Raw genomic sequence first — 26194 nt, 5'->3', positions numbered from 1 at the left:
GAACTCTGAAATCATAGGCATGAACTGAACATATGGCTGTCCCACACAACTACATAAAAATAAAGATTTACTTTTACTTTTAACTAAATGTCATTACATACCAGACATTTTTAGTATATCCTCAGCCATTTCTTTTCGCACTTGCTCCATGTGTTTTTGTGAAGGTTCTATATCAATTTGGGAGGGGATGTTGGGGGAAGTTCTGTGCAACTTCCTTGGCCATCTACACCAAAAAATAAAATAGAGTTTTTGACCTAATTGTCATATAACAGCTAAGCGTTCATTATTGAAAATCTAACTATCAAACCTGCATTACAAAGACCCCGCAGCTGAAGGTGTTCTGCTGCATGGTGTGAGTTATTTCCCCTCCTTTCCACTTTGTCCACCCAGTCATCTTTTCCATGGCAGGATCTTCTCATTTTGAAGTATTCTCTTTTTTTAATGTAAACATAATGGAATTCTGATTAGTTATAGGCAAATGAATACACAGGCCAAAACCGTATGCTGATTTCCTTATCACTATAATCTAGTGTAGGTCATTTATTTTATGCCCCATTCTACACACAGCCTAAATTAAAGGCACAGAACCATTTACAGGACAATAATAAAAGTAGCATATAGGATCCAATCACAGAGTGAATAAATGTAGAGCGTTTATAGACTTTAAGAAAAAAATATTAAGTGACAGTTTCATCAGTACGTGCTTAAAGAAAGTCATATCACAAAGATTACAAATGACAGTGCCCATCAAGTCTATGAAAATAGATAATTAATTGTAAGCACCAAAGTGTGTTAGTGTGTTTGTCAAAATAATATCTGAAAATGTCAGTTGTTGAACATAATACTTGTATTTGCAATAGCAATTTATGATATTTGCAGTTGAGGAACATTCCATGTACCAACACTACATGTAGGACGGACATTCCCACATACAATATACAAATACATAGAGGAATTTTTCAGCTATGATTTTACCACTCAGAATCCAGAATTGATATGACAATGTGGCCAGCACAGGATGTAATACACCCTTACAACAATCTACTTTTTGATCTTTATGACTTCTTATCTGGTAAACTGCTGTTGTGTGTCAAGAAAAGAGCCCCAATTAGGGATTAGTGTACTCCAGTAAAAAAGGGCTGGTTTAGATTTAAAACTATTGCCCTGTGTCCCTGTTCATAGGGGCATGAGAGACTAGTCAGTGGTAGAATTGAGTTGGCACTTTATTGGCTCAAACACCCACAGACCCACAAGGCTGAGGTTACTCATGGACAGTAATTAGTAAAAAAAAAAATGTTTTTTGCATTGTGTCTTCTAACTGTCCAAGAATAGGATCCTAAGTGTTAGGAAATATTTGTTCCAATACATACGAAGGAGGATGTCTCTCCTCATACCTCTGGCACTTTAGTCAGACTGTGTAAAAACTTTATGATGGGGCCCGGCAACGGAGTTCTCATTGACTAAGCACCACGGAGACCAATCAGGAGAAAATACATACAGGTCAAGGGTGCCAATTGAAAGTCAAGGGGTGTGTCTGTGCCTTTTGGATTACTCTCTCTTTACAGAGAACCCCTGTGGTTCAAGTCAATCGCTACCCTTCCCCGTTCAGTCTGCTCTGCGCATATCTGAAAGTGACCGAGCCAGCAGCCAAGAGAGTTTTTCATAGTATTTCATGAAAAAAATGTACATGTATGAATGGATGTAAAATGTTAATATATATTAGATCCAGTACAATGGAATAACTGTGGTCCACTTACTATATAAGGGTAGTCAGTGGACATTCTGAACCTTGTTTAAAGTCAGTAGGTCACATGACCAAGGAGCTATTGAAATGTGAAATTTTGAAAAATGTAGGTAAAAGCGTGTGAAATGAAAATGGACAAACTAAAGGGTGTGCAATGTGTAGGCCCACTGAGTGTACATTCTGAACCTTGTTTGAAGTCAGTAGGTCATATGACCAAGGAGCTATTGAAATGTGAACGTTTGTAAAATACATGTAAAATCATGTGAGATAAATGGTTAAACTAAAGGGTGTGCAATATAAACTCAGTAAAAAAAGAAACGTCCCTTTTTCAGGACCCTGTCTTTCAAAGATAATTCGTAAAAATCCAAATAACTTCACAATCTTCATTGTAAAGGGTATAAACACTGTTTCCCAAGCTTGTTCATTGAACCATAAACAATTAATGAACATGCACCTGTGGAATGGTAATTAAGACACTAGCAGCTTACAGACGGTAGGCAATTAAGGTCATAGTTAGGAAATCTAGAACACTAAAGAGGCCTTTCTACTGACTGAAAAACCCAGGGTTCCTGCTCATCTGCGTGAACGTGCCTTGGGCACACTGCAAGGAGGCATGAGGACTGCAGATGTGGCCAGGGCAATAAATTGCAATGTCCGTACTGTGAGACGCCTAAGACAGCGCTATAGGGAGACAGGACGGACAGCTGATCGTCCTCGCAGTGGCAGACCACGTGTAACAACACCTGCACAGGATCGGTACATCAGAACATCACACCTACGGGACAGGTACAGGATGCAACAAAACTGCCAGAGTTACACCAGGAACGCACAATCCCTCCATCAGTGCTCAGACTGTCCGCAATAGGCTGAGCGAGGCTGGGCTGAGGGCTTGTAGGCCTGTTGTAAGGCAGGTCCTCACCAGACATCACCGGCAACAACGTTGCCTATGAGCACAAACCCACCGTTGCTGGACCAGACAGGACTGGCAAAAAGTGCTTTTCACTGACGAGTCATGGTTTTGTCTCACCAGGGGTGATGGTCGGATTCACGTTTATCGACGAAGGAATGAACGTTACATCGAGGCCTGTACTCTGGAGCGGGATCGATTTGGAGGTGGAGGGTCACAGCATCATCAGACTGAGCTTGTTGTCATTGCAGGCAATCTCAATGCTGTGCGTTACAGGGAAGACATCCTCCTCCCTCATGTGGTACCCTTCCTGCAGACTCATCCTGACATGACCCTCCAGCATGACAATGCCATCAGCCATACTGCTCGTTCTGCGTGTGATATCCTGCAAGACAGGAATATTAGAGTTCTGCCATGGCCAGCGAAGAGCCCGGATCTCAATCCCATTGAGCACGTCTGGGACCTGTTGGATCGGAGGGTGAGGGCTAGGGCCATTCCCCCCAGAAGTGTCCGGGAACTTGCAGGTGCCTTGGTGGAAGAGTGGGGTAACATTTCACAGCAAGAACTGTCAAATCTGGTGCAGTCCATGAGGAGGAAATGAACTGCAGTACTTAATGCAGCTGGTGGCCACACCAGATACTGACTGTTACTTTTGATTTKGMCCYCCYCCCCCCCCCCTTTTGTTCAGGGACACATTATTCCATTTCTGTTAGTCACATGTCTGTGGAACTTGTTCAGTTTATGTCTCAGTTGTTGAATCTTATGTTCATACAAATATATACACATGTTAAGTTTGCTGAAAATAAACACAGTTGACAGTGAGAGGACGTTTCTTTTTTTGCTGAGTATAGAAGGGTAGTCATTGGACATTCGGAACCTTGTTTGTAGTCAGTAGGTCACATGGCCAAGGAGCTATTGAAATTATAATGTTTGTTTGAAAAATCCATGTAAAAACGTGTGAGATGAAAATGGACAAACTGGGAGGGTGTGCAATGTGTAGGCCTACTGAGTGGACATTCTGAACCTTGTTGAAGTCAGTAGGTCATATGACCAAAGAGCTATTGAAATTCAAAAATGTAAATAAATAATTTTAAATAGTGCGAGACAAAAAAAAGTGTGTGCAATGTGTGTCTATGCCATCGGGTTATCTAGAACCCGTTTTGAAAGTTTTAGGAGTAATGGTTAAAGAGCTATTGAAATGTGAAAATTTTGATTTGTCACTATGTTGACGGTCCCTAACTGCTGTTGTTGGACGTAAGGAAAACTACAGGCGAATATCCGTCGAATATCCAACCTGAAACTGGTTTTACCTCGGTTGTAAAATGACGTATAATTGCATGGAATGCGTTTATAAAAGGCCACATTTTTCCCGGACCCCTAGGCTACTAAAAAATGTTACCCATCTATGCAAGTTTTGTAAGTGCCTCTACTGCTCTATGCCACTACGTAAATGCGATGATATGCATGCAATGTTTAAAAATATATATAATGTATGCCTTGCCTACGAGTACCTCAGCTCCCCAGGTCACACCCCTTTCGCGCTCACTTTTTGTTCCGTCGCCTCCCGATTTGCACATTTAAGCACTAATTGTCAGTGTATGTACTTTACCTGTAGGTAGGCTTTATGTGACAGATAACATTTACAGCATATGTTCCAAAATAAAAATATAACGTTTAAACGGAGTTAAAGCTTCAAATGTCACGGATGGAGCCGTCCAATTGATACCTTTTGGGTGGCTCAACCCGTTGGAAAGTTGTCAAGGAGGGCTGTCACGATATGTTCTTAACTCCGTTACACATGGCAGTTTTATTTGATTTTTTACAAGTTGGCACATATGCTGTACATGTTACCAGTGCGAAGCAGAGGATCACTGGTTGAGACCAGTATGGGGCAGTCGTACAGTGGAGGTTAACTTGAAGAAGAATGGCGCCGAAGGAGATGGCTGCCGGTTTACGATCCCGTAACCAATTGTGCTATTGTGTTTTTGTAAGCATTTCACTGTAAAGTCGGTATTCGGCGCATGTGACAAATAACATTTGATTTGAAACCAACCCCCTTTACACATGATACCGCTCCGTTCTGCTGATCGAGGGACTGAGCTCATTGATCCAGAGAGGAAATCAAGCGCATAACATTTTGATTACAACTGCTGGGACTAGTTTGATTATTCCAATGTAAATATAATCTCCTGTAGGCCTACATACAGTATTTTAAAATACACATTGAGTTTTTAACATCCTAATACCTATCAACATTGGATGTTATACCATTTATATTTAAATTATTTTATACCAATTCCTCAAGATAAAGAGTACTAGTACTTAGAACTAGGATAAATGTAGCCTCTATACCTATTTGTGTGTACAATAACAAATAAACATAGGACGTCACTATGAATATATTTTCATTTTATGCAACATACAAATGTATTTATATGTGTGATAGATTATAGACTGAGCTAGACGCATCACCATCCGTTTTAAACACTAACGGTTGGGGTTCTTGAACATTCCCCATAATTCCTCACCCGATGTCAACGCCCCGGACCCGAACACCTACAGTCGGATTCTAACACCAGGAAGTAAATCGGAAAGAATATTGTAAAATATTGTATTGCCTGTTTTCAGCTAAGTTTTATATTGCGAGTTAAGCTGTTGTCTAAGTAAACAATAACGTTGATCTGACAGTGTTGCATCCAATTTCGCACCCACAAATAAACTGTTATTGGCGATAGTACGTTTGGTCTATGTTGTGTTCATGTGCTGTTTGTTGGCAACGATACCCCTAAATCAAAGGTTGTTATTTTAAGGTACAGCTGATAAACCTTTTACGGTAAATTCAACAGTAGGTCCGACCTACTTGGTACTTTCAACAATACGGATTCGCCTCCCTCTGGCTCAAGGGTTGCTGAGAAAAATGTATGTCAGCCGAACTCGTAAGTTTTATTATATTTCAAATATGTGAAAAATTGTATTTTTGTAATTAACCTTTATTTTACCTGTGTGTGAACTGTAGCTTTATTACAATGTTATTGCTCTCTTTATTGCAATGTTATTACTCTCTTTAATACAATGTAATTGCTCTCTTTATTACAATGTTATTATTCTCTGCCCTTCAGCTGCATATATTTTCCATACCTGCAGGGACACAATGGTGGCAGTATTGTAGACTACATTCATCCTTGAACCAGCGAGACGCCAGCTGAGAGTTGGAGATGCCTCTATTCCGTGCCATGATGGAGCCCAGGGCTGAGAAACGGGTAGTGAGAAAGAGGAAGATTAGAGGACGAGGAAGATGGGAGGAGGATGATGATCACCCTCCCCGACTGACCCAGCTTTGTCTGCGGAACTTGGCGGAGAACATGAAGGAAGTGTGGGTCAAAGACTACGCTGACAATTACATGGATCAGTACTTCTTCAGATATGTCATGGGCCCCTTCACCCTGCTGCGTGAGTCTGTCATAGGAACTGGAAGGGATTGTGTATGTATATGATGCCATTTCTGGTCATCTGTAAATGTGCACATGATTAGTCCACTAGTTACTGGTAAAAGTGTGTATGTGTCTGTGTGTCCCCTCTGTCTGTTTCTTTTCTAGCGGGTGAGCTGGTGGAGGAGCTCCTGTCTGTCCTGTCCTCCAGGCGTGAGTTGTCCCGTGCGGCGCTACACCTCCTGTTGATCCCTCAGCTCAGAACCCTATCTCTTGGGGGCTACTCTGCCCTGGTCACCCCCAGCCTCTGCACCCTCATCGGGATTCGCTGCCAGGTTAGGACAGGCTTTGGTCCCCCTTATAATTTATAGTATGTGTTACAGTGAGCTCCTAAAGTATGGGGACAGTGACACATTTTTTGATTTGTTTTGGCTCTGTACTCCAGCATTTTGGATTTGAAATGATACAATGACGGAGGTTAAAGTGCAGACTGCCAACTTTGTGGGGGGTATTTTCATCAATATCGGGTGAACCGTTTAGAAACGACAGCACTTTGTACTTAGTCCCCCAATTTTAGGGGACCAAAAGTATTGGGACAAAAGTTTAGTATTTGGTCCCATATTCCTAGCACGCAATGATTACGTCAAGCTTGTGACTCTGCAAACTTGTTGGATGCATTTGCTGTTTGTTTTGGTTGTGCTTCAGATTATTTTGTAAATGAATTGTAAATAATCTATTGAGTCATTTTGGAGTCACTTTTATTGTAAATAAGAATAGAATATGTAGCAACAATTCTACATTAATTTGGATGCTACCATAATTACGGATAATCCTGAGTGAATCGTAAATAATGATGAGTGAGAAAGTTAGACGCACAAATATCATAACCCTAAGACATGCTGCTAACCTCTCACCATGACAATAGCAGGGGAGGTTAGCGTTTCTGGGGGAGTATGAAATGTATCCCTCTAACTTTCTCACTCATCGTCACTCAGTGCTGGAGTACAGAGCCAAAACAACAATAAATACTTTTGGAGCTCACTGTATGTATGGGTTCTCACTATCTCCCTCAGAGCCTGCATTCCATGGACCTCTCTGGAGCCCAGCAGGTGTCTGCCCATGTCCAGTGTGACCTGCTGGGTTGTCTGCCTTCCCTGCGCTCCCTCTCTCTGGCTGGCACCCCTTGTGACAGACAGGTTGTGGAGGTGGTTGCCCGCCACTGCCCCGCGCTGCGCCACCTCGACGTGTCCCGCTGCCACTTCCTTCCCCCCGCAGGCCTGCTCTGCCTGAGGGGTTCCTCCTGTGCCTCCCCACCACCCCTCAGCAGCCTGCTGGCTCTGGATGTGGGTTTTGGGGAGGAGGACGGGGTGGCTGCCATGGCCTTCCTCCTGCTCTCCCTGCCGTGGCTGGAGAGAGTGGCAATGGAGGGCCTGGGGGAGGCCTGTGGCCTCATACACAGCAGGGAGTTCGGAGGGACTGAGGAGCTCATGACCAGAGAGGGGCTGCCCAGTCTCTGGGAGGTGTGGAGGGAGAGAAGGCAGAGTGGGAGGGCCACAGACACAGGAGAGATATCAGGAGCAGATGTGGAGGAAATTGAAGAGGAGGAAAATGACAACCGTTTCTCGTGGGCGAGTGAGGGTGAGAGTGAGGATGAGGGTACAGGTGAGGAGACAATGGGAGTTGGAGGTGGAAGAGGTGACGCCCAGATGAGAACAAGGAAGGAAATAGAAGAAGACAGTGTTGAGAAAGGAAGAGAAGAGGGAGTGGGGGGGGCAGGGGGTGAGGGCTTTACCTTACGTCTAAGGGAGGCGCAGGGCATGTCTGGTGGGACTCTGGAGGCTGTAAGTCAGCTTTGCCCCGAGCTGCGCTCTATATCACTGGACTGTGAGGAGGGTGGGCCTAGCCAGGGGTCTTGTCTGGCTGCAGGCCTGGCCAGGTGGGCGGGCCAGCTGAGGGGACTCTCTGTGCGCTTCCCGGGGCCCCTGGATGAGCTGCTGCCTGCCCTGCGTGCTATGAAGGGCTCCCTGGTTTCTCTCACCCTGGAAGGGGTCAGAACCAACTCTCACACACCCATGCTGGAGCTCCTCCACGCCTGTCCCAGGCTGAGGAGCCTCGTCGTCCATGCTGAGCCTCCTTTAGCCCCCCAGGAGGAAGAGGAGGACGAGGACGAGGACAGGGATCTACCCTGTCTACCCCAACTGTGCTCTCTCTCCCTAAAGTAGGTCAACTGCTACACAAATAGGGTTAACTCGCTATGCTCTCTCTGTCGGGTGTCATACCACTGTCAAGAGGTATGACTCAAAGGGTCACAATTCAAATGGGAATCCCCAGTAATTTTCTCCGCAGGGCCTGTCTTGGTGAGTGGGTCATGCACCCTGTACCCTCTGGATATCTGTATTTAGTGTTGACTTCACCAGGATGTAAGCACCCCCCTCCCCCCCGCTATGGTGTTGACTGCACCATTGTTTAAGCTTCTGTATATCCCTTCCCATTGAAGTTGTGATATCCTGTTCAGTGCTCATCTGTCTCTCTCTCCTCCAGCTTCTCCTATGACCAGCGCCAGATGAAGACCGTCATGTCCTGGAGGTCTCTGGGGGGGGCGTTGTGGCGCGTACTATCCGGCTCTCCCCTCCTGGAGAGGGTCTCTCTGGTGGCAGTGCCCTGTCCGCTGGAGCCTGTGTTCCAGAAGCTTCTGAAGCGCCCCGCCGCCCGACCCCACAGCCCTCCACTACAACAACTATGCCACCTCAGCCTTGTTCGCAGTGACGTTTCCATGGAGACTGCGTCGGGCCTGATGACCATTAACAGGCGTCTGAGCAGCCTGGACCTGAGAGGCTGCTGGGCAGTGAGCTTGGACAACATGAGGCAGTTACAGAGGACAGCCACCAGGAGGCAACGTTGTATCACTATCACCTGGACATGATGTGCTTTACATCTGACAACAGGCTGCCAGGCGGGGGCATCCTCATTCACACATACTGTATGTTTGGGGCAAATCCAACACATCACTGAGTACCACTCTTGATATTTTCAAACATGGTGGTGGCTGCATCATGTTATGTGTATGCTTGTCATCGGCAAAAACTAGGACGTTTTTTAGGAAAAAAATTAACTGAATAGAGCCAAGCACAGGCAAAATCCTAGAGGATAACCTGGTTCAGTCTGCTTTCCAACAGACACTGGGAGACTAATTCACCTTTAAGCAGGACAAATACCTAAAACATAAGGCCAAATATACACTGGAGTGGCCTAGTTAGAGTTTTGATTTAAATCATCTTGACAATGGCTGTCTAGCAATGATCAACAACTAACTTGACAGAGCTTGAAGATTTTTTTTCAAGAAGAATGTGCAAATATTGTGCAAAGCTTCTAGAGACCTAACCGCTGTTAATCGCTGCCAAAGATGATTCTAACATGAGTTGACTCAGGGGTGTGCACACCTATGTAAATGAGAGTTCTGAATTGAATTTTCAATACATTTGCAAACATTTCTAAAAACATTTACTGTTTCATTATAGGGTATTGTGTGTAGAAGGGTGAGATTAAAAAAAAAAAAAAATCTATTTTGAATTCAGGCCGTAACAACAAAATGTGGAATACGTCAAGGAGTATGAATACTTTCTGAAGGCACTGTATGTGATCGTGTCTCAATGTAATCAAAGTATGAAATTATTTATTTTCAAATACAATCTTTTTGGGCTTAGTTGGGGTCAATTTGCAGTGTACAAATTATTATGTTCCTACCCTCCGACCATCCACTCCCACAAGGATCGGCCTGTGGCTGAATCTAGTTGCCTACCCCTGTTGTAGAATTAAGCAATAAGGCCCGAGGGGGTGTGGTATACGGCCAAATACCATGGCTAAGGGCTGTTCTTCTGCATGATGCAACGCAGATTACTAGGACACAGCCCTTAGCCGTGGTATATTGGCCATATATCACAAACCCCCAAGGTGCCTTATTGCTATTATAAACTAGTTACCAACATAGTTAGAGCAGTAAAAAATACATGTTTTGTCATACCCATGGTATACAGTCTGATATACCATGGCTTTCAGCCAATCAGCATTCAGGGCTCGAACCACCCACTTTATAATATATATTATCAAGATAAGAGCGTCTGCTAAATGACTTAAATGTAAATGTAATAGAAGACAAAAACCATATTCTTATAACAAGAATAATTTGTCATAGCTTTTTAATGACTTTTGTATTGTATAAAATGACATTATAAAATGATACTGCACTCAATAGATCCATCTTTACAATATATTCGAAAATATATTCTTCACCTACAAAGTTGCCGACTTTGTGGTTTACCTGACTCTGGCTGCTGCGTTGACTCCAAGAATTTCTGGAATGCCTAAAGTGTCCCCGGGCAGGTCCTTTGTCACAATATCCTCTAATGCTTGTCTCCAGCAGGTGGTTAGCAGTTTCAAACACAGTCATGTAAAACTAGGTCAAGACAAATAACACGTTTGCTTTGTCCCAATCACTCAAAAGATGTGACCTCTGGACCTATGATTGGCCTTAGTCATGTTAATGAAACACTTGACTTTCACAATAAGTTACTTTTCCCCATCCCTGATCACTCACTCCTCTATCACTAATCAACTGACTCACCTACACCCGCTATCAATCTTCCCCCTTTTCTCCCACTACCCCTCCCCTGTTCCATTTCAATGATTCAAATCTCAGTGATTCAAAGGAGCTTCCTTGGTGGCTACTGACACTTAATCTTAAACCTAGAACAAGGGCAAGCCTGCGAACCTGTCTCCCCCTCTCTCATTTTCTCTTTATCCATTTAGTCTGGGCAAAAGAGAGGAACACATGTCAGAAGGTAGATAAGGATGGAGAAGAGAACAGGTCAAAAGGAATGGAAAAGGTGTCTGTATTTCTAGTGTTTAGAGTGTTCTGTATGGTAAGGGAGTGTCTCTGATCGTTGGGACTGGGCTCAGACTGGTCTAATCTGGTTACGCTCCGAGAGCTTAGTGACGCTACCTCGGGTCACCCCTTCATAATCTCAAGCCTGTCCATTTCCCATGTTCACTGTGAACTCGCCCTGACCTCTCAAAACACTCCCACTTTCCCCTATGGCCCTACTTGTGAGCGTGCTCTCGTTCCCTGAATCCAAAACCAACCCCAAGCCCCTTCTGTACGGCTGGGGGGATATGTTGTCAATCTAAAGGAAAGAAGCTATTACCATAACACTGATCCAATCCTCTCAGATCTACATCAGTGGCTCGGGTGTAGGGGCCAGAGGTCGATTTGGAATTCAGAAACAATCTCCTTAGTTCCCCTAGCTCAGTGTTCCTTCCCAACTCCCCACAGACAGAGGTGCATTCATGTCATATCCACATCTGTCACTGTGATGTCAAACACTGAATCAGCTTTCCAGATATACACACACATACAAATGGCAAGTGAAACACAGACAACCATAAGAGATTAAGGGTCTGTCCGCTAGGGGGTAGGAATGTGCCTGTTCCAACCCCTAGTGAGAGGCTACAGGACCTCCCCAGCTGTTCATCGGTCAGGTTGAACAGAACACGTTGGTTCTCTGAGCCCCCGGCACATGTTCCACAACAGCCGTTCTTTTTTCCTCCATGCACAGAGGCAGGGAGGGATGGCATTGAGGTACCGGGGGAGTAGGACCGAGTAGTCATCTTTGCAGTCTTCCTTTCGTGCACTCTCCCGGAGCAGCTGCCAGCATGACTCCTGCCGACGCAATCCCCCCCCAAGCCTGTGACAGGTGTGTGAAAAAACACCGTGTTTGAAAACAGTGTGCTTCCAAACAGTCTGACTGGCCCATATATTTACTCCTATAATGTAAACAACCAGGCCTTGTAATGTCTCTGTACACAGTCTTTATTTACATGATACAATTATGCTGTAATGCTGGGTAGCAAGATTATGTCATTCATAAATATCAGTTTGTTTGTTTTTTGTACAAATTTGCATAACTAACAAAGGAAAAAACTGAAATGGATACCTTTCTTTTAAAAAGTAAAAACCTCATCCCTACGGGAGAAAAAATATCTACTCAGGACACACTCTTGTATCAATGTTTCACACAGCCAAGGAAAGTCTCACACACACACACTGCTGCTCTAGATCAGTCACACAGACCAATAGCGGAAAGAAAGCTGAAAAGATCCGTTGGAATCCAACTCTGGAATCTAGTTTTCAAAACCTCAGTTCTGCCATGCTCCTGTAGCCTTGGAAACATGTGCAGAGCTACGGGATATATTGCTTCACAAAATGAGGTGCACACAATCTGACACCCATGTGTTCACTCAAACTCACTGAACACGCACACCAAAATCAACACAAAGCAAAGCTGTCTCATATACCCTAACTTCACAACTGCACTGAATACATGTGCTAATATCAGTACCATCTTCATGTATATAAAAAAACAGGGATTAAACATGTCTCTCAGCAGATACAATAATGACCTAGCAATTCATTCAGATATTTTACATGATTTAAGATATTACTGCATGGGGTTGCTCTCCCATTCATTCATTTAGCCAATAAAACAGATGGGTAGTGCCCAAGCCTCACCCAGAGAACTGCACCAGGGAACCCTCTGCCGAGACCACAGTTGGGAGATTCTGACCTTAGATCAGTCTAGGACCTACTTGACTAAAAGTCCTGTCCCACATGATAGTTGGTAAAAATGTGTTTTTGTCCTTCTCACACCTCTTACAATGACCATAAAGACAGGCCGCGGCGTTCGGGTGATCAACCAGAAATGGTGCCTAAGGACTGCTTAAAAAATGTCAGAGGTAACCCCTTCCTCTGGAAATAATGAAGTGATTGTAAGAGGAGATGATTAGGAAAAAGCTTCACCTGGACAATGTGATGAGGAGAAACATGACCTGCTGCTGCGAGGTAGGCAGGTCACAGTCGGGGGGAAAAAAGCCCACCTGCATTCTGGGAGAGCGTTGCAGTTCTCGAGTGGTCTTACCTATCGGACAACTGACCCGACTGACACTAATGGGAACGGAACGTAGAAATGGAGATTCAACTGAACTCGTCGGGATACTGCATGTGCACACAACTTTAGAAAAAAATAGCTGTCGGCTATTTGGCAACAAAGTGGCCAGCAACAAGTATTCAGTTGTGATAGAACGTCCAGATAGATTTGGGTTCTGCAGAACAGATACGTCTCTCCTGGAAAGTTACCCTGGGCTGCTCTTTTAAAATATATCTAATTTTTTTTTTTTTACAGAATATCAGCAAAGACAAAAAAACAACAAAATAAAAGTAACAAAAAAAGTGACCGTTCATGCATCTCCCCCACGGGCAGGATCTCTGTCCTTTCTCAAGGTTGTGACTTTAAAAATGACATCCTTTTGCCACTCGTGCCAGTGTTCATGTCAAGGGTTCGACATCATACTCTAGTCTCTGTGTGGATGGTTCTTAACCCTATATTCTCCGGATCTTGTCAGCGACCACAACAGGGTTCTCCTTGCGGATCTTGGCAGCTGCCTCAGCCTTGTAGTCGTAAGGACAGTTGTGCTTGTCGGAGTACCGATGGACACCGCAGAACAGGTTCCCACAGCGACAGTCGAACCCTGGAGTAGAGTTCAAAAGGTCAGAGATTAGAGGGGAACCACAGCATGAACCAAACACCAACTCAATAAGAATTAACCTCTGATAATAAGACCAAATGCACAGGAAGACTAGGGTTACATTCCAAACCACCTACGTTGCAGCCGCGTTGCGCAGATGATCAGATAAATAAGTGATATTGATGGGGGTTCCTGCATGTTACACACTATTTATGCATAGTAGAGATCTGAGGCCAATCACAAATGCGGAAGTAGTTTGCGGAAGTAGGACTATTTGTGCAACTGCAGTGTAGGTGGCCTGGAACATGGCCAACCTCTTTCGCAAGAACGGCATGACGTCGTATGCATTGCTCAATCCTGTCATCCCACTTCAATGAAGAAGCACCACGTCCTGCTATGGCATGCTCACCTGTGAGGCCCACCCTCTTGCGGCACATGAAGCACTTATTCTTCTTGGGCTTGGGGGTGTCTTCCTTGGCCTCATCACCGCTGGCAGTGACGGGGCTAGACGCAGTAGGCTGAATCACAACTGAAGGAGAAAACAGAGGAGAAAAGCACTTAAATATACACTTCTTTCAGTCTTAGGATTCAAATAGAACTGTTCCTGTGTTTTTTCTGAGGCAGTTTTAGCACTCACATACAAGGGTATTTTTAAACTGGTTTATTTTAGGCAGCCTCTGTGTTTTGGAGGCTGTATGTAAAACCACAGTTGGGTGGAAAGTATACAAGTCAGGGTGCATCGAAATAGCCAATGCTAAAGTGGGTCGAACAGAGCAATGTTTCCCTCTAGAAGTGTGTTTTACCAGGCTCTAGGGAATCTGGGTTATCCTCTCTTGAGATGCTCATCTCAGTCATTTGTTGAGTCACTGGAAGAGAGCCTTGAATAGTTCTGCAGAGGGGGCGAAAGAAAATAAAATTATAAGTTACAGATATGAGAGCGCATAAAGCAATAAGACATCCATTGTAGCACATGTGGACAAACAAGCACACCTTACCTAGCCATGTCTGCAGCAGAGCCAGATGAAGGGTCTACTTTGGCGAGACTGGCCTCTAGCCTCTGGATGGCCTCAGAGGTAGGACTACCGACTGCTCCTGTGACACAGCAAAAGCAAAACATCAACCACAGATGGGAGACGAGACTCAATTTTGGTTCAACGGTTTCCGCTCAAGAGTGCAGCTGGTCCATAACGTGTATGCAAATTAGCGTTATCACGATAGCAGTATCGCAATACTCCGAGGTATCTTGGCAAGGAAACAAAACATGAAGCGGGCTAAATTTCCTGAGAAAAACAGTCCTATTGTTGGAAACAAGCAGCCTTATGTTGTCACCCAGAATCACATGCTTCCTTTCCAAGCAATAGCACACAATATGTATCATACAGTAGGTTTTTTAAAGAACCAAATAGTATCGCAATACTGGTATCGTGACAACCCTAATGCAAATAGTGATTTTTAAGGGGTGGAGGGGAGGGGGACGCACTGTTTGAAGTAGATTTGTGTGGTCAGTAAGAGAGAGGGTGGAGGGGGAACTTACCCATTGGGCTAAGTTGGCTCAAGCTGCAGTCACTACTCTGCTGTCGGTTCAGATGCTCCTTGTAGCAGACCGAGCACATGCCGTTGTTTCTGGGGTTGCCATAGAAACCACAGCCAGTGGCACAAAGCACAGGCGTCAGGCTCGGGTTCGTCTCTTGGGCCATCGCTGTCGACAAATGGGAGCAAGGTGCCTTGTTAGTGTGGGAGTATGTGTGCTGGTGTCTGCATGCGTAGCAGTGCGTCTTCGGTGACCAAATGTAGGTGTGGTGGTTAGGCACATACATTTGAAAATAACATACCTGGAAGGAACATTAAAAATAATGAAGAAACAGGAGAGAAAAATGTACTATAAAAAAAGACATCCACTGAAGCAAGGATTCTAAGGATTCTATTACCAAAGTTAGAGGGTTGAAATTCCTCATTGTGCACAAGAAAACAGAACGAACGGCGAGACGAATTAGGCCTAAGACTTTCAGCTCCCCTCCTTGGCAGGAGGAGCTGTTCACATCAACAGGAGTCAGGACTAGGATGTGTCAAAGAGTCATTACCATAAATGACTAGGCCTATAATGGTGTCAGCTGTTCCTCCTCCAGCTTGTCACAATTAAAGCACATGTTGATGGATATTTATTTACACTGTGGAACAAGGACAGAATAGTGCCAATATGGGGAGAATAGACTGAGGAGTCACATTTGCTGATCAGTTTCCGTCAAACAATGTTCCGCGTTGGATTGTCATTAACCCTCGAAGGTGCTGTAGCAAGACACTTAGAGATTCTCCGGAACATTTATATACTTTTTAGCCAGTAGTTGTCAAAGTAGTGCTCATGAGCCAAAAGTGATTGCAGAAAATTGTTTACCATGTCACATACAGTGCATTTGGAAAGTATTCCGAACCCTTGACTTTTTCCTAATTTTGATACGTTACAGCCTTATTCTAAAATTGATTGAATTACATTTTTTCCTCATCAATCTACACACAATACCCCATAATGACAAAGCTATAAACAGGTTTTTATAAATGTTTGCAAATTTTTTCACACAAATAAAACACTGAAATATCACATTTACATAAGTATACAGACCCTTACTCAGTACTTTGTTGCAGAACCTTGGCAGCATTACAGCCTTGAGTCTTGGGTATGACGCTACAAGCTTGGCACACCTGTATTTGGGGAGTTTCTCCCATTCTTCTCTGCAGAGCCTCTCAAGCTCTGTCAGGTTGGATGGGGAGCGTCGCTGCACAGCTATTTTCAGGTCTCTCCAGAAATGTTTGATTGGGTTCAAGTCCAGGCTCTGGTCGGGTCACTCAAGGACATTGAGACTTGTCCCAAAGCCACTCCTGTGTTGTCTTAGCTGTCTGCTTAAGGTTGTTGTCCTGTTGGAAGGTGAACCTTCACCCCAGTCTGAGGTCCTGAGCGTTCTGGAGCAGGATTTCAACAAGGATCTCTCTGTACTTTGCTCTGTTCATCTTTGCCTCGATACTGACTAGTCTCCCAGTCCCTGCTGCTGAAAAACAACCCCACAGCATGTTGCTGCCACCACCATGCTTCACCGTAGAGATGGTGCCAGGTTTCCTCCAGATGTGATGCTTGGCATTCAGGCCAAAGAGTAGAATCTTGGTTTCATCATACCAGAGAATCTTGTTTCTCATGGTCAGAGTCTAGGTGCCAAGCGGGCTGCCATGTGCTTTTTACTGAGGAGTAGCTTCTGTCTAGCCACTACCATAAAGATCTGATTGGTGGAGTGCTGCAGAGATGGTTGTCCTTCTGGAAGGTTCTCCCATCTCCACAGAGGAACTCTGGAGTGACCATCGGGTTCTTGGTCAGTTTGGCCGGGGGGCCAGCTCTAGGAAGAGTCTTAGTGGTTCCAAACTTCTCCATTTAAGAATGATGGAGGCCACTGTGTTCTTGGGGACCTTCAATGCTGCAGAAATGTTTTGGTACCCTTCCTCATATCTGTACCTCAACACAATCCTCTCTGAGCTCTACGGACAATTCCTTCGACCTTATGACTTGGTTTTTACTCTGACATGCGCTGTCAACTGTGGAACCTTATATAGACAAGTGTTAACCTTTCCAAATCATGTCCAATCAATTTAATTTACCACAGGTGGACTCCAATCAAGTTGTAGAAACATCTCAAGGATGATCAATGGAAACAGGATGCACCTGAGCTCAATTTCAAGTCTCATAGCAAAGGGTCAGAATACTTATGTAAACAAGGTATTGTTTTTAAAATAAATTAGCAAAGATTTCTACATTTGTCATTCCGGACTATTGTGTGTAGATTGTTGAGAGAGAGAAAAAAAAAAAAAATGTTTAGAATAACGCTGTAGCGTTAATGTGGGAAAAGTCTAGGGGTCTGAATACTTTGCGAATGCACTGGATGTGCAGATTTGTGCACCCACCTCATTGCCATCTCGCTCGCTCTGCTGTGTGTGCATGATGTGCCTCTTGCTTGGTGTCACTCAAATGCTGAGGGGCTGAAACTCATTGGTTGAACTTGAATTGCTAGGGAGCTGGCCCATGTTTTCAAATTTGGGATTACGTAGCTAATTAAGGTAAAACAGTAATTCTGCTCATAGATTATGCATGTACGAACTACACATTGACACATCCAGCCCAAAGTGGGAGGTTAAAAAAATACTTAGGCGCCAAAGATCAGGAGCATGTCTTTAAGTTCCAGGTAATGAACAACGGGTAACTTTGCAAGAGAAATAAACAGATTTATATTATAGATCATGACGATAACATTAAAAAAAAAATCTGCCATGAAGGGGCCACAGCAGCCTGCTCAGAACATTCAGAGATGTCAGTGTTATGGCCCTGCGAGGAAGCGAAGGACAAACATACAATTCTGACAGCCCTTTGCACTCTCCAACCACATAGCTAGTCCCCAACCCCCACCAAGGTGGCCTGTCACGCAAGGATTTCCTTAGAAAAGCCTCTTCGACTGTATCACGTGTCTGCCTGCTGACTGCAAAGCCCCCTGCAAGCACCACAATTGTTGACGTTGCCTGATTTACACTAGTTACCACAGCCACAAAGTCTATATTTATTTATTTTTTTCACCAAAAGCGAAATTGTATAAACAGGTGGTGTTTTTATGACTTTGTGGTGAAGACCATGTTGCCTGTGCCAAAATGTTCGAGTGTCACGGGCGGTACTTGGATGATCGTGGCCTGCTAGATGCCCGACAACCTGTTTGCCACCTGGGTATGCATGGAACACAAATGCTCTCACACATCGCTTTCTCAAAGAGAAATAAATAGCATTTGCAAGCAATCATCCATTTTCCTGGAAACACAAAATAGTGAGTATTTTTGTTTCACTGTCATTGACATCTGTCAGAGAGCAGCAGGGTCTATGAGCCCACTTCAATCAATGTGCTCCACATGCGTCCACCACTCCAGAGCCTGTAGTGACTATTAGCTAGGCTAATTTGTTTAAACTAATTAATGCAATCAACACGAAACAAAACACGCATTAATGTGTCTGACTGTAGCCCAAGCACACCCTTGGGGGGGGAGGGGGGGCTTATTAATTGGCACAATGTGGTTATTCACGACAGATTTGCCTAGATTATACCATAAATGTAAAGAAATTACTCTCTAAAGCTAGCCTACAGATGGACTAAATGGCCAAAATTACGTGGACACCTGCTCGTTGAACATCTCATTCTAAAATCATTGGCATTAATATAGAGTTGGTCCCCCCTTTTAATAGCCTCCACTCTTCTGGGAAGGCTTTCCACTAACGTTAGACGTTGGAACATTGCTGCGGGGAGTCCTAGTTACTATATATGGTCATGGTTAGACAAAGAACAAAATTAAACAGATTGATATGGCCCAAAACCACTGAGTCACGCTACAGCTAAAAAGTGCTAAGTACGAGACAAGAGTTAGCCAGCTAACTAACGTAGATTAGCATGACAAGGAACATAGTCGAGAGCAAAGGCAATAATAGTGCTTTGTCGCACACTCGTCTGGAACAAATTAACACAACTATTTAGCTAACAATGTCCTGTAACTAGATTAGTGAATTAGATATAAGCCATGTTTTGACCCTTGTTCTTTTGTGCCTTCTTTGTCTGCCAACCATCTCTTCCTGTTTGGACGTTTTTGATAACGTTAGCGCCTCCATACTAAAATGAATCTTTGCACATAGGCTGGCACCCTATTCCCTATTTGTGCATGTCCGAATTCAATGTTAACATTTCCTTAAGCGTTAAAATGAAACTAATTGAAATCAACCAGCATCAACTAACATGATATCAATTCTCAAATTGGTTAGCAATTGCAACTAGCTGTTAACTAGTATCGTTTTAAATGATTTTTCAGATAAAGTACAAGCACAGAGAATTAGCTTATATATCGCTATTTTACCCTTAGTCTCGAAAACCGATACTATAGTATAGATGGCTAGCTAGCGACCCTCCCTGGCTTGTTTTTTTCCAGGCCCAGCCAGACTGGTCACGTTCGAAGGCTTGTGATATTTTCAGTGAGGTGGTGGTGACAGCATTTGCTCGCTATACCTTGTTTACCAGAGGCTAACGACCAAGGATAAATATGACCTTCCCTCCACAAGACAACACATATTTCTAGTTCATTGATGTTCTGATAAAAATGTTTCCTTACGAAATTCCATATTAAGTTGATGTTGATCCAATTTTCGGTGTCCTTTTTCTGTCTTCAACCATACACCACGACAACCCAACCGTTTCAAATGTCGATTCTCACCTGCACAATTTGATCAAAAGCACACACGATGTATGGTCTGGTTGAGTACTGTCCACCAAATGTCTTTTCTCGCTGTTTTCTCTGACCGAGGCTGTGAGAGGTGTAAATGTCTTCTCTTTCTCTACCCCCCCGCCTCTGCTCTGTCGAGCGGTGTTTGTTTCCTACTTTAGTAAGAGGAGTGGCAGATGATGTCACGGTGAAAATACCGTACAGTGATTCGCTACCCTAGAAGCCCCGGAGCGCGTGTAATAGCATGGGGAGGTGTGGTGAGTATACCGTATTTATTGCACAATCATTTGTCATCCATCCACCCACAGTTTGAATATCGAGCCATACCATGATTCTTAATGAGTCAATGTGTCTAAATGAGTCTTTCAAATAACACTGACAGGCTTGTGGTAACATATGTGTGTTTATTCTGTGTGAATATCAGATTTGTATCCACAGACAGGTGTGTGGGTGTTGCAATACGAGATCAATAAAAACAAAACATAAAAACATAAAAACTAAACAAAAATATTTAAATTAAATGGTTTTCCATTGCATTTTCAACTCGACTGATGTTTTTTTTTCACAAAATGTTGCGTTATATAGTGAATGTTCCCACTCTGGTCTTTGCATATGCTTTCTAGTCAACAGCTAGCATATGCAGTGCGGGTATAGCCAACATGATGAGATTATTATTCATCAAGATAATTTGTATTTGTCAAACGGCAGCCAAGCATCGATCCTCATGTCACCATAATAAGACCCTCCATATTTATTGGAAAGGAGCATCAAGCTCATCACCATTAACTTTGTTCACCCTGTGAAGTTCCTCATAACTTTTTTAATCCGTAGCCTAATAAACTGCATGCTTTCTCGAGTCGTAGTGGGAGGACCACACAACATATCGTCGCGTGACTGCAAGTTTACTTCGATATGATGGTTTATATGTGAATAAGTCTAAGTTCATTGGATGCGCACACAGTTTATCAGATGTTATAGCAGGTGCAGGGAAATGTGTATGTAACTAGCTCCTAACAATGCAGTAAAATGTAAATAATAACAATAAAAAATAAGATCAAATGTCGGAACGAATGTAATTAAAAACCCAAATAGCAGTCAGTGATCCAAATGTAGTCTATATGTACGTATACGTTCACTGGGTGAATTTACTCAAGATACTGATAATGATGTGTACAGCATAGATATATTAGAGTGAGCTATGTATCTAACTACAGAAACGATTTCAGAACCAAAAATATTATGTAAACATAATTCGAGTGACCAGTGTTCAATGATTCTACTGTATGTACATAGGGCAGCAGTCTCTAAGATGCAGTCTCTAAGGTAGAGTACCGGGTGGTAGCCGGCTAGTAACAGTCTCAACTTGTCTAGCGTATTTTGTTTTGTTGATTGGAAAGTTTACAGACAAATTTGCTATTTCCTTCAGGCCTGTTGTGACATTTTTTATCTGACATGTACTTTACTCACATAAAAATGTTGGATGGAAGCCTGGTTATTGACAGTCACTCAATTTGCCCAGGTTATTGACAGTCACTCAATTTGCTCAGCAGTGCTTTGCCTTTATGCAGAGGGGTCCCCGATATGCAGAGGGGCCTATTCGCAGAGTGGGGCACCTAAACCAAATCTCGCTTAGGGCCCCACATGGGCTAGAGGCAGCACTGGGTGACATACCTATCAGACACACACCTACTGTTTGTCAAGAGGTACTGACTGCTCTGCTCTTTCATGAGAAACTTGACCGGCAGGTGTTGTTGTAACAGAAACATCTTTGTGGAGTGAGATAATGTTGCCAAGGAGGTCGAGATCCTATAGTCTGCAAACTCTAAAAATAAATTGTAGACCATTATACACCAAAAACAGCACTACACCCTCAAATATCTTCACACATTGACACATTAAATGTGCCACTTGGCACCCTATGTTGAAAACATGCTTGTGGTTTCAGTGGGTGTGTATTTGAACATGGGGAATAAACACTGAACATTCAGTGTGTTTGCCCTGTGGGTATACATAAAAGTCCCTACACGCTCCCCTCAACCATACCATTGGTGGTAAGTTGAGCGTGTTCCCCCAAGACGTGAATCACAATGAGGAAGTGGGAGGTGTTATTGTAGGGTGGGATAGACAACCTGTTTATTCTAGTTCAAATATGTACCGAACTGTTATCTGTCTGGTAGCATTTCTCATGTTGGGACTCCCCTTGACCGTAATTATATCCTCCTGCTTACAAGCAAAAACTGAAACAGAAAGTACCAGTGCTCAGTATGGAAATGGTCTGATGGGGGGGGGGGGGTTCTACTAATCAAACATATGGAAATGTTTTAAGATGGTCATACCAAGCATCATTTAGCTATTTTATTTTGAATTTTAGGACCCCTTTTGGTATCCCCCAAAATATTATAACATTATTTGATGAAAACATTGAATTGCTATTAGCCAATAGAAACACATCTGTCCTATATCTGAGTGATATAAGAAAGATCAGGAAATGATTGTATTTTTTTTTTACCCTTTTTTGGTGCTAAGTACTTCTATATATACAGTACATTAAGAAAGTATTCAGACTCCTTGACTTTTTCCAAATTTTGTTAAATTACAGCCTTATTCTAAAATAGATTAAATTGTTGTTGTTTTTCTCATCAATCTACACACAATTCCCAATAATGAAAAATCAAAAACTGGAAATATCACATTTACATAAGTATTCAGACCCTTTACTTACTGATTTGTTGAAGCGCCTTTGGCAGCAATTACAGCCTCGAGTCTTCTTGGGTATGATGCTACAAGCCTGGCACACCTGTATTCGGGGAGTTTCTCCCATTCTTCTCTGTAGATCCTCTCAAGCTCTGTCAGGTTGGATGGGGAGCGTCGCTGCATAGCTATTTTCAGGTCCCTCCAGAGATGTTCGATCGCGTTCAAGTATGGGCTCTGGCTGGGCCACTCAAGGACATTCAGAGACTTGTCCAGAAGCCACTCCTGCATTGTCTTGGCTGTCTGCTTAGGGTCGTTGTCCTTTTGGAAGGTGTACGTTTGCCAAAGTCTGAGGCCCTAAGCGCTCTGTAGCAGGTTTTCATGAAGGAGGAACATTTTGCTCCGTTCTTCTTTCCCTAGATCCTGACTAGTCTTCCAGTCCCTGTTGCTGAAAAACATCTTCACAGCATGATGCTGCCACCACCATGCTTCACCGTAGGGATTTTGCCAGGTTTCCTCCAGACGTGACGCTTGGCATTCAGGCCAAAGACTTCAATCTTGGTTTCATCAGAACAGAGAATCTTGTTTCTCATGGTGCCTTTTCTCATGGTGCCTTTTCTCTTTAGGTGCCTTTTGGCAAACCAAGTGTGCTGTCATCTGTCTTTTACAGAGGAGTTGCAGACATTTTCTGCAGATATTTTTTGGTACCCTTCCCCAGATCTGTGCCTCGATACAATTCTGTCTTGGAGCTCTACGGACAATTCCTTCGACCTCATGGCTTGGTTTTTGCTCTGACATGCACTGTCAACTGTGGGACCTGATATAGACAGGTGTGCCTTTCCAAATCATGTCCAATCAACTGAATTTACCACAGGTGGACTCCAATCAAGTTGTAGAAACATCTCAAAGATGATCAATGGGAACAGGATGCACCTGAGCTCAATTTCGAGTCTCATAGCAAAAGGTCTGAATACTTATGTAAATAAGGTATTTCTGTTGCTAAAATGTCTAAAAACCTGTTTTCGTTTTGTCATTATAGGTTATTGTGTGTAAATTGATGAGGAAAAAATAGAATTTAATCAATTTTAGAATAAAGCTGTAATTTAAAATATGGAAAAAGTCAAGGGGTCTGAATACTTTCCGAATGCACTATAGTTACATTCATTTTTTAAACTGGTAAACCGGCAACCTTCAGATGAGCTTGTGGGCATCTTAGAGCAAAGCCTTTCCATACCCCCAAGAACGCTAACCTCTCACCATTACATTAACATGTGAGGTTAGCATTTTGGGGTGGGGGAGGGTATGATATGCCTCTGTAATTTACTCACTCATCATTATTCACTATTCTTTCAGGATTATCCGTAATCATGGTAGCATCCACATTAATGTAGAAGTGTTTATAAACATATGATATTCTTATTTACAATAAAACTTACTCCCCAATGACACAATCAATTATTTACAATTCATTTCTATTGGGCACAAAATAATCTGAAACACAACCAGCAAATGCATCCAAATAGTTTGTATAGTCACAAACTTGATGTAATCATTGTATGCTAGGAATATGGGACTAAATACTAAACTTTTGACTACTTTAATACACAAGTGAATTTGTCCCAATACTTTTGGTCCCCTAAAATGGGGGACTATGTACAAAAATTGCTGTAATTTCTAAACGGGTTCACCCGATATGGATGAAAATACTATCAAATGAAAGCCGACAGTCATGATATCATTCCAAATCCAAAGTGCTGGAGTAAACCACAAAACCAATGGAGCTCACTGTAGAATAAAACTCTGGCGGTCTATTTGTTTCACCAATGTAATCTTGTTAGAAGGCCACATAGCCTGCCTCTATTTCGCCGCGGTTTCCTCCTTCGAGCCTCGGAGATTAGGGCTTGGAGCCTCGGAGAGCAGGACGTCTAGAGCTGCTGAATCGTTAAAGTAGAAATCTTCATCCAAATCAAGGTTAGTCATCGCTGGCCTGATGTTCAAAAGCCCCTTTTGGTCAAAGCAAATGAGGGCGGAGACATCACAGTTTCAAGAAAAAGTATGTGAACCCTTTGGAATTACCCGGATTTCTGCATAAATTGCCAGTCTAATTTGATCTGATCTTCATCTAAGTTAAACAATAGACAAACATAGTGTGCTTAAACTAATAACACACAAATTATTGTATTTTTCTTGTCTATATTGAATACATAATTTAAACATTCAGTGTAGGTTGGAAAAAGTATGTGAACCCCTAGGCTAATGACTTCTACAAAAGCTAATTGGAGTCAGGAGTCAGCTAACCTGGAGTCCAATCAATGAGACGAGATTGGAGATGTTGGTTAGAGCTCCTTGCCCTATAAAAAACACTCACAAAATTTGAGTTTGCTATTCACAAGAAGCATTTCCTTGATGTGAACCATGCCTCGAACAAAAGACATCTCAGAAGACCTAAGAATTGTTGACTTGCATGAGGCTAACAAGGGTTACAAAAGTATCTCTAAAAGCCTTGACGTTCATCAGTCCACAGTAAGACAAATTGTCCATAAATGGAGAAAGTTCAGCACTGCTGGTACTCTCCCTAGGAGAGGCCGTCCTGTAAAGATGTCAGCTAAAGACTTACAGAAATATCTGGAACATGCTAACATCTCTCTTGACAAGTCTACGATACGTAAAACACTAAACAAGAATGGTGTTCATGGGAGGACACCACGGAAGAAGCCACTGCTGTCCAAAAAAACATAGCTGTTTATTAAAGTGCACCTGGATGTTCCACAGAGCTACTGGCAAAATGCATACTGATGCCACTACACACACACACACACACACACACACACACACACACACACACACACACACACACACACACACACACACACACACCCACATACAGTGTCTTCAGAAAGTATTCACACCCCTTGAATTGTTACACATTTATTTTGTTGTGTTACAGCCTGAATTTAAAGTGGATTAAATTGAGAATTTGTGTCACTGGGCTATACACAATACCCATAATGTCAAAGTGGAATTATGTTTTTTCAGACAATTTTACAAATGAATTAACAATGGTAAAAGCTAAAATGCCTTGAGTCAATATATCACGCCCTGACCTTAGAGAGCTTTTTATGTCTCTATTTTGGGTTTGGTCAGGGTGTGATTTGGGTGGGCATTCTATGTTCTATTTTCTATGTTTTTGTATTTCTTTGTTTTGGCCGGGTATGGTTCTCAATCAGGGACAGCTGTCTATCGTTGTCTCTGATTGGGAACCATACTTAGGTATCCCTTTTCCCTCCTTTCTGTGTGGGAAGTTGTCTTTGTTTGTGGCACTATAGCCCTTAAGCTTCACGGTTGTTTTTGTATTGTTTTTGTCGGCGTCATCTTAATAAAAGGAATATGTACGCTCACCACGCTGCGCTTTGGTTCTTTCGACGGCCGTGACACAATAAGTATTTAACCCCTTTGTTATGGCAAGCCTAAATAAGTTCAGGAGTAAAAATGTGCAATAATAGTGTTTAACATTATTTTTGAATGACTACCTCATCTCTACCCTACACGTACAATTATCTGTAA

General features: G+C 43.0%; 2 protein-coding genes across 8 annotated transcripts; one reads left to right on the top strand and one right to left on the bottom strand.

The window, feature by feature from the left end:
- The first annotated feature begins 3373 nt into the window (after positions 1-3373).
- si:ch211-214j8.12 (uncharacterized) lies at positions 3374-9782 on the top strand. Of its 6 annotated transcripts, none has more exons than XM_023979478.2 (6): positions 3374-5233; positions 5462-5587; positions 5771-6101; positions 6248-6414; positions 7153-8297; positions 8621-9782. In XM_023979478.2, exons 3-6 carry the CDS (start codon positions 5867-5869, stop codon positions 9000-9002), a joined length of 1929 nt encoding a protein of 642 aa, XP_023835246.1. In that variant the 5' UTR covers positions 3374-5233; positions 5462-5587; positions 5771-5866; the 3' UTR covers positions 9003-9782. The 6 variants fall into 6 exon arrangements, with proteins under 6 accessions (XP_023835246.1, XP_023835248.1, XP_023835247.1 ...); XM_023979480.2 differs by having other exon boundaries at positions 3374-5252; XM_023979479.2 differs by having other exon boundaries at positions 3374-5570; positions 5796-6101.
- Positions 9783-11927: 2145 nt separating this feature from the next.
- Positions 11928-20109, bottom strand: LOC111957736 (AN1-type zinc finger protein 5). 2 transcript variants are annotated; one of them, XM_023978698.2, is made up of 6 exons: positions 19931-20109; positions 15192-15356; positions 14653-14749; positions 14461-14546; positions 14067-14186; positions 11928-13660 (listed from the first exon to the last, which is right to left on the bottom strand). In XM_023978698.2, exons 2-6 carry the CDS (start codon positions 15352-15354, stop codon positions 13512-13514), a joined length of 615 nt encoding a protein of 204 aa, XP_023834466.1. In that variant the 5' UTR covers positions 15355-15356; positions 19931-20109; the 3' UTR covers positions 11928-13511. The 2 variants fall into 2 exon arrangements, with proteins under 2 accessions (XP_023834466.1, XP_023834465.1); XM_023978697.2 differs by having other exon boundaries at positions 19829-20108.
- Positions 20110-26194: the final 6085 nt, after the last annotated feature.

The sequence above is a fragment of the Salvelinus sp. IW2-2015 genome, linkage group LG33, assembly GCF_002910315.2.
Source record: "Salvelinus sp. IW2-2015 linkage group LG33, ASM291031v2, whole genome shotgun sequence".
Classification (NCBI taxonomy): domain Eukaryota; kingdom Metazoa; phylum Chordata; class Actinopteri; order Salmoniformes; family Salmonidae; genus Salvelinus; species Salvelinus sp. IW2-2015.
The sequence above is the reverse complement of the archived record's forward strand: the minus strand, read 5'-3'. Positions and strand labels throughout refer to the sequence as shown.

Excerpts from the sequence above, each read along its gene's own strand:
- si:ch211-214j8.12 (XM_023979478.2), top strand. The coding sequence starts at position 5,867 with ATGCCTCTATTCCGTGCCATGATGGAGCCCAGGGCTGAGAAACGGGTA. Across the intron at positions 6,415-7,152 it reads TCATCGGGATTCGCTGCCAG|AGCCTGCATTCCATGGACCT; the intron begins GTTAGGACAGGC and ends TATCTCCCTCAG. Across the intron at positions 8,298-8,620 it reads CTGTGCTCTCTCTCCCTAAA|CTTCTCCTATGACCAGCGCC; the intron begins GTAGGTCAACTG and ends TCTCTCCTCCAG.
- LOC111957736 (XM_023978697.2), bottom strand. Across the intron at positions 14,750-15,191 it reads GAGCCAACTTAGCCCAATGG|GAGCAGTCGGTAGTCCTACC; the intron begins GTAAGTTCCCCC and ends GCTGTGTCACAG. Across the intron at positions 14,547-14,652 it reads TCTGCTGCAGACATGGCTAG|AACTATTCAAGGCTCTCTTC; the intron begins GTAAGGTGTGCT and ends CCCCCTCTGCAG.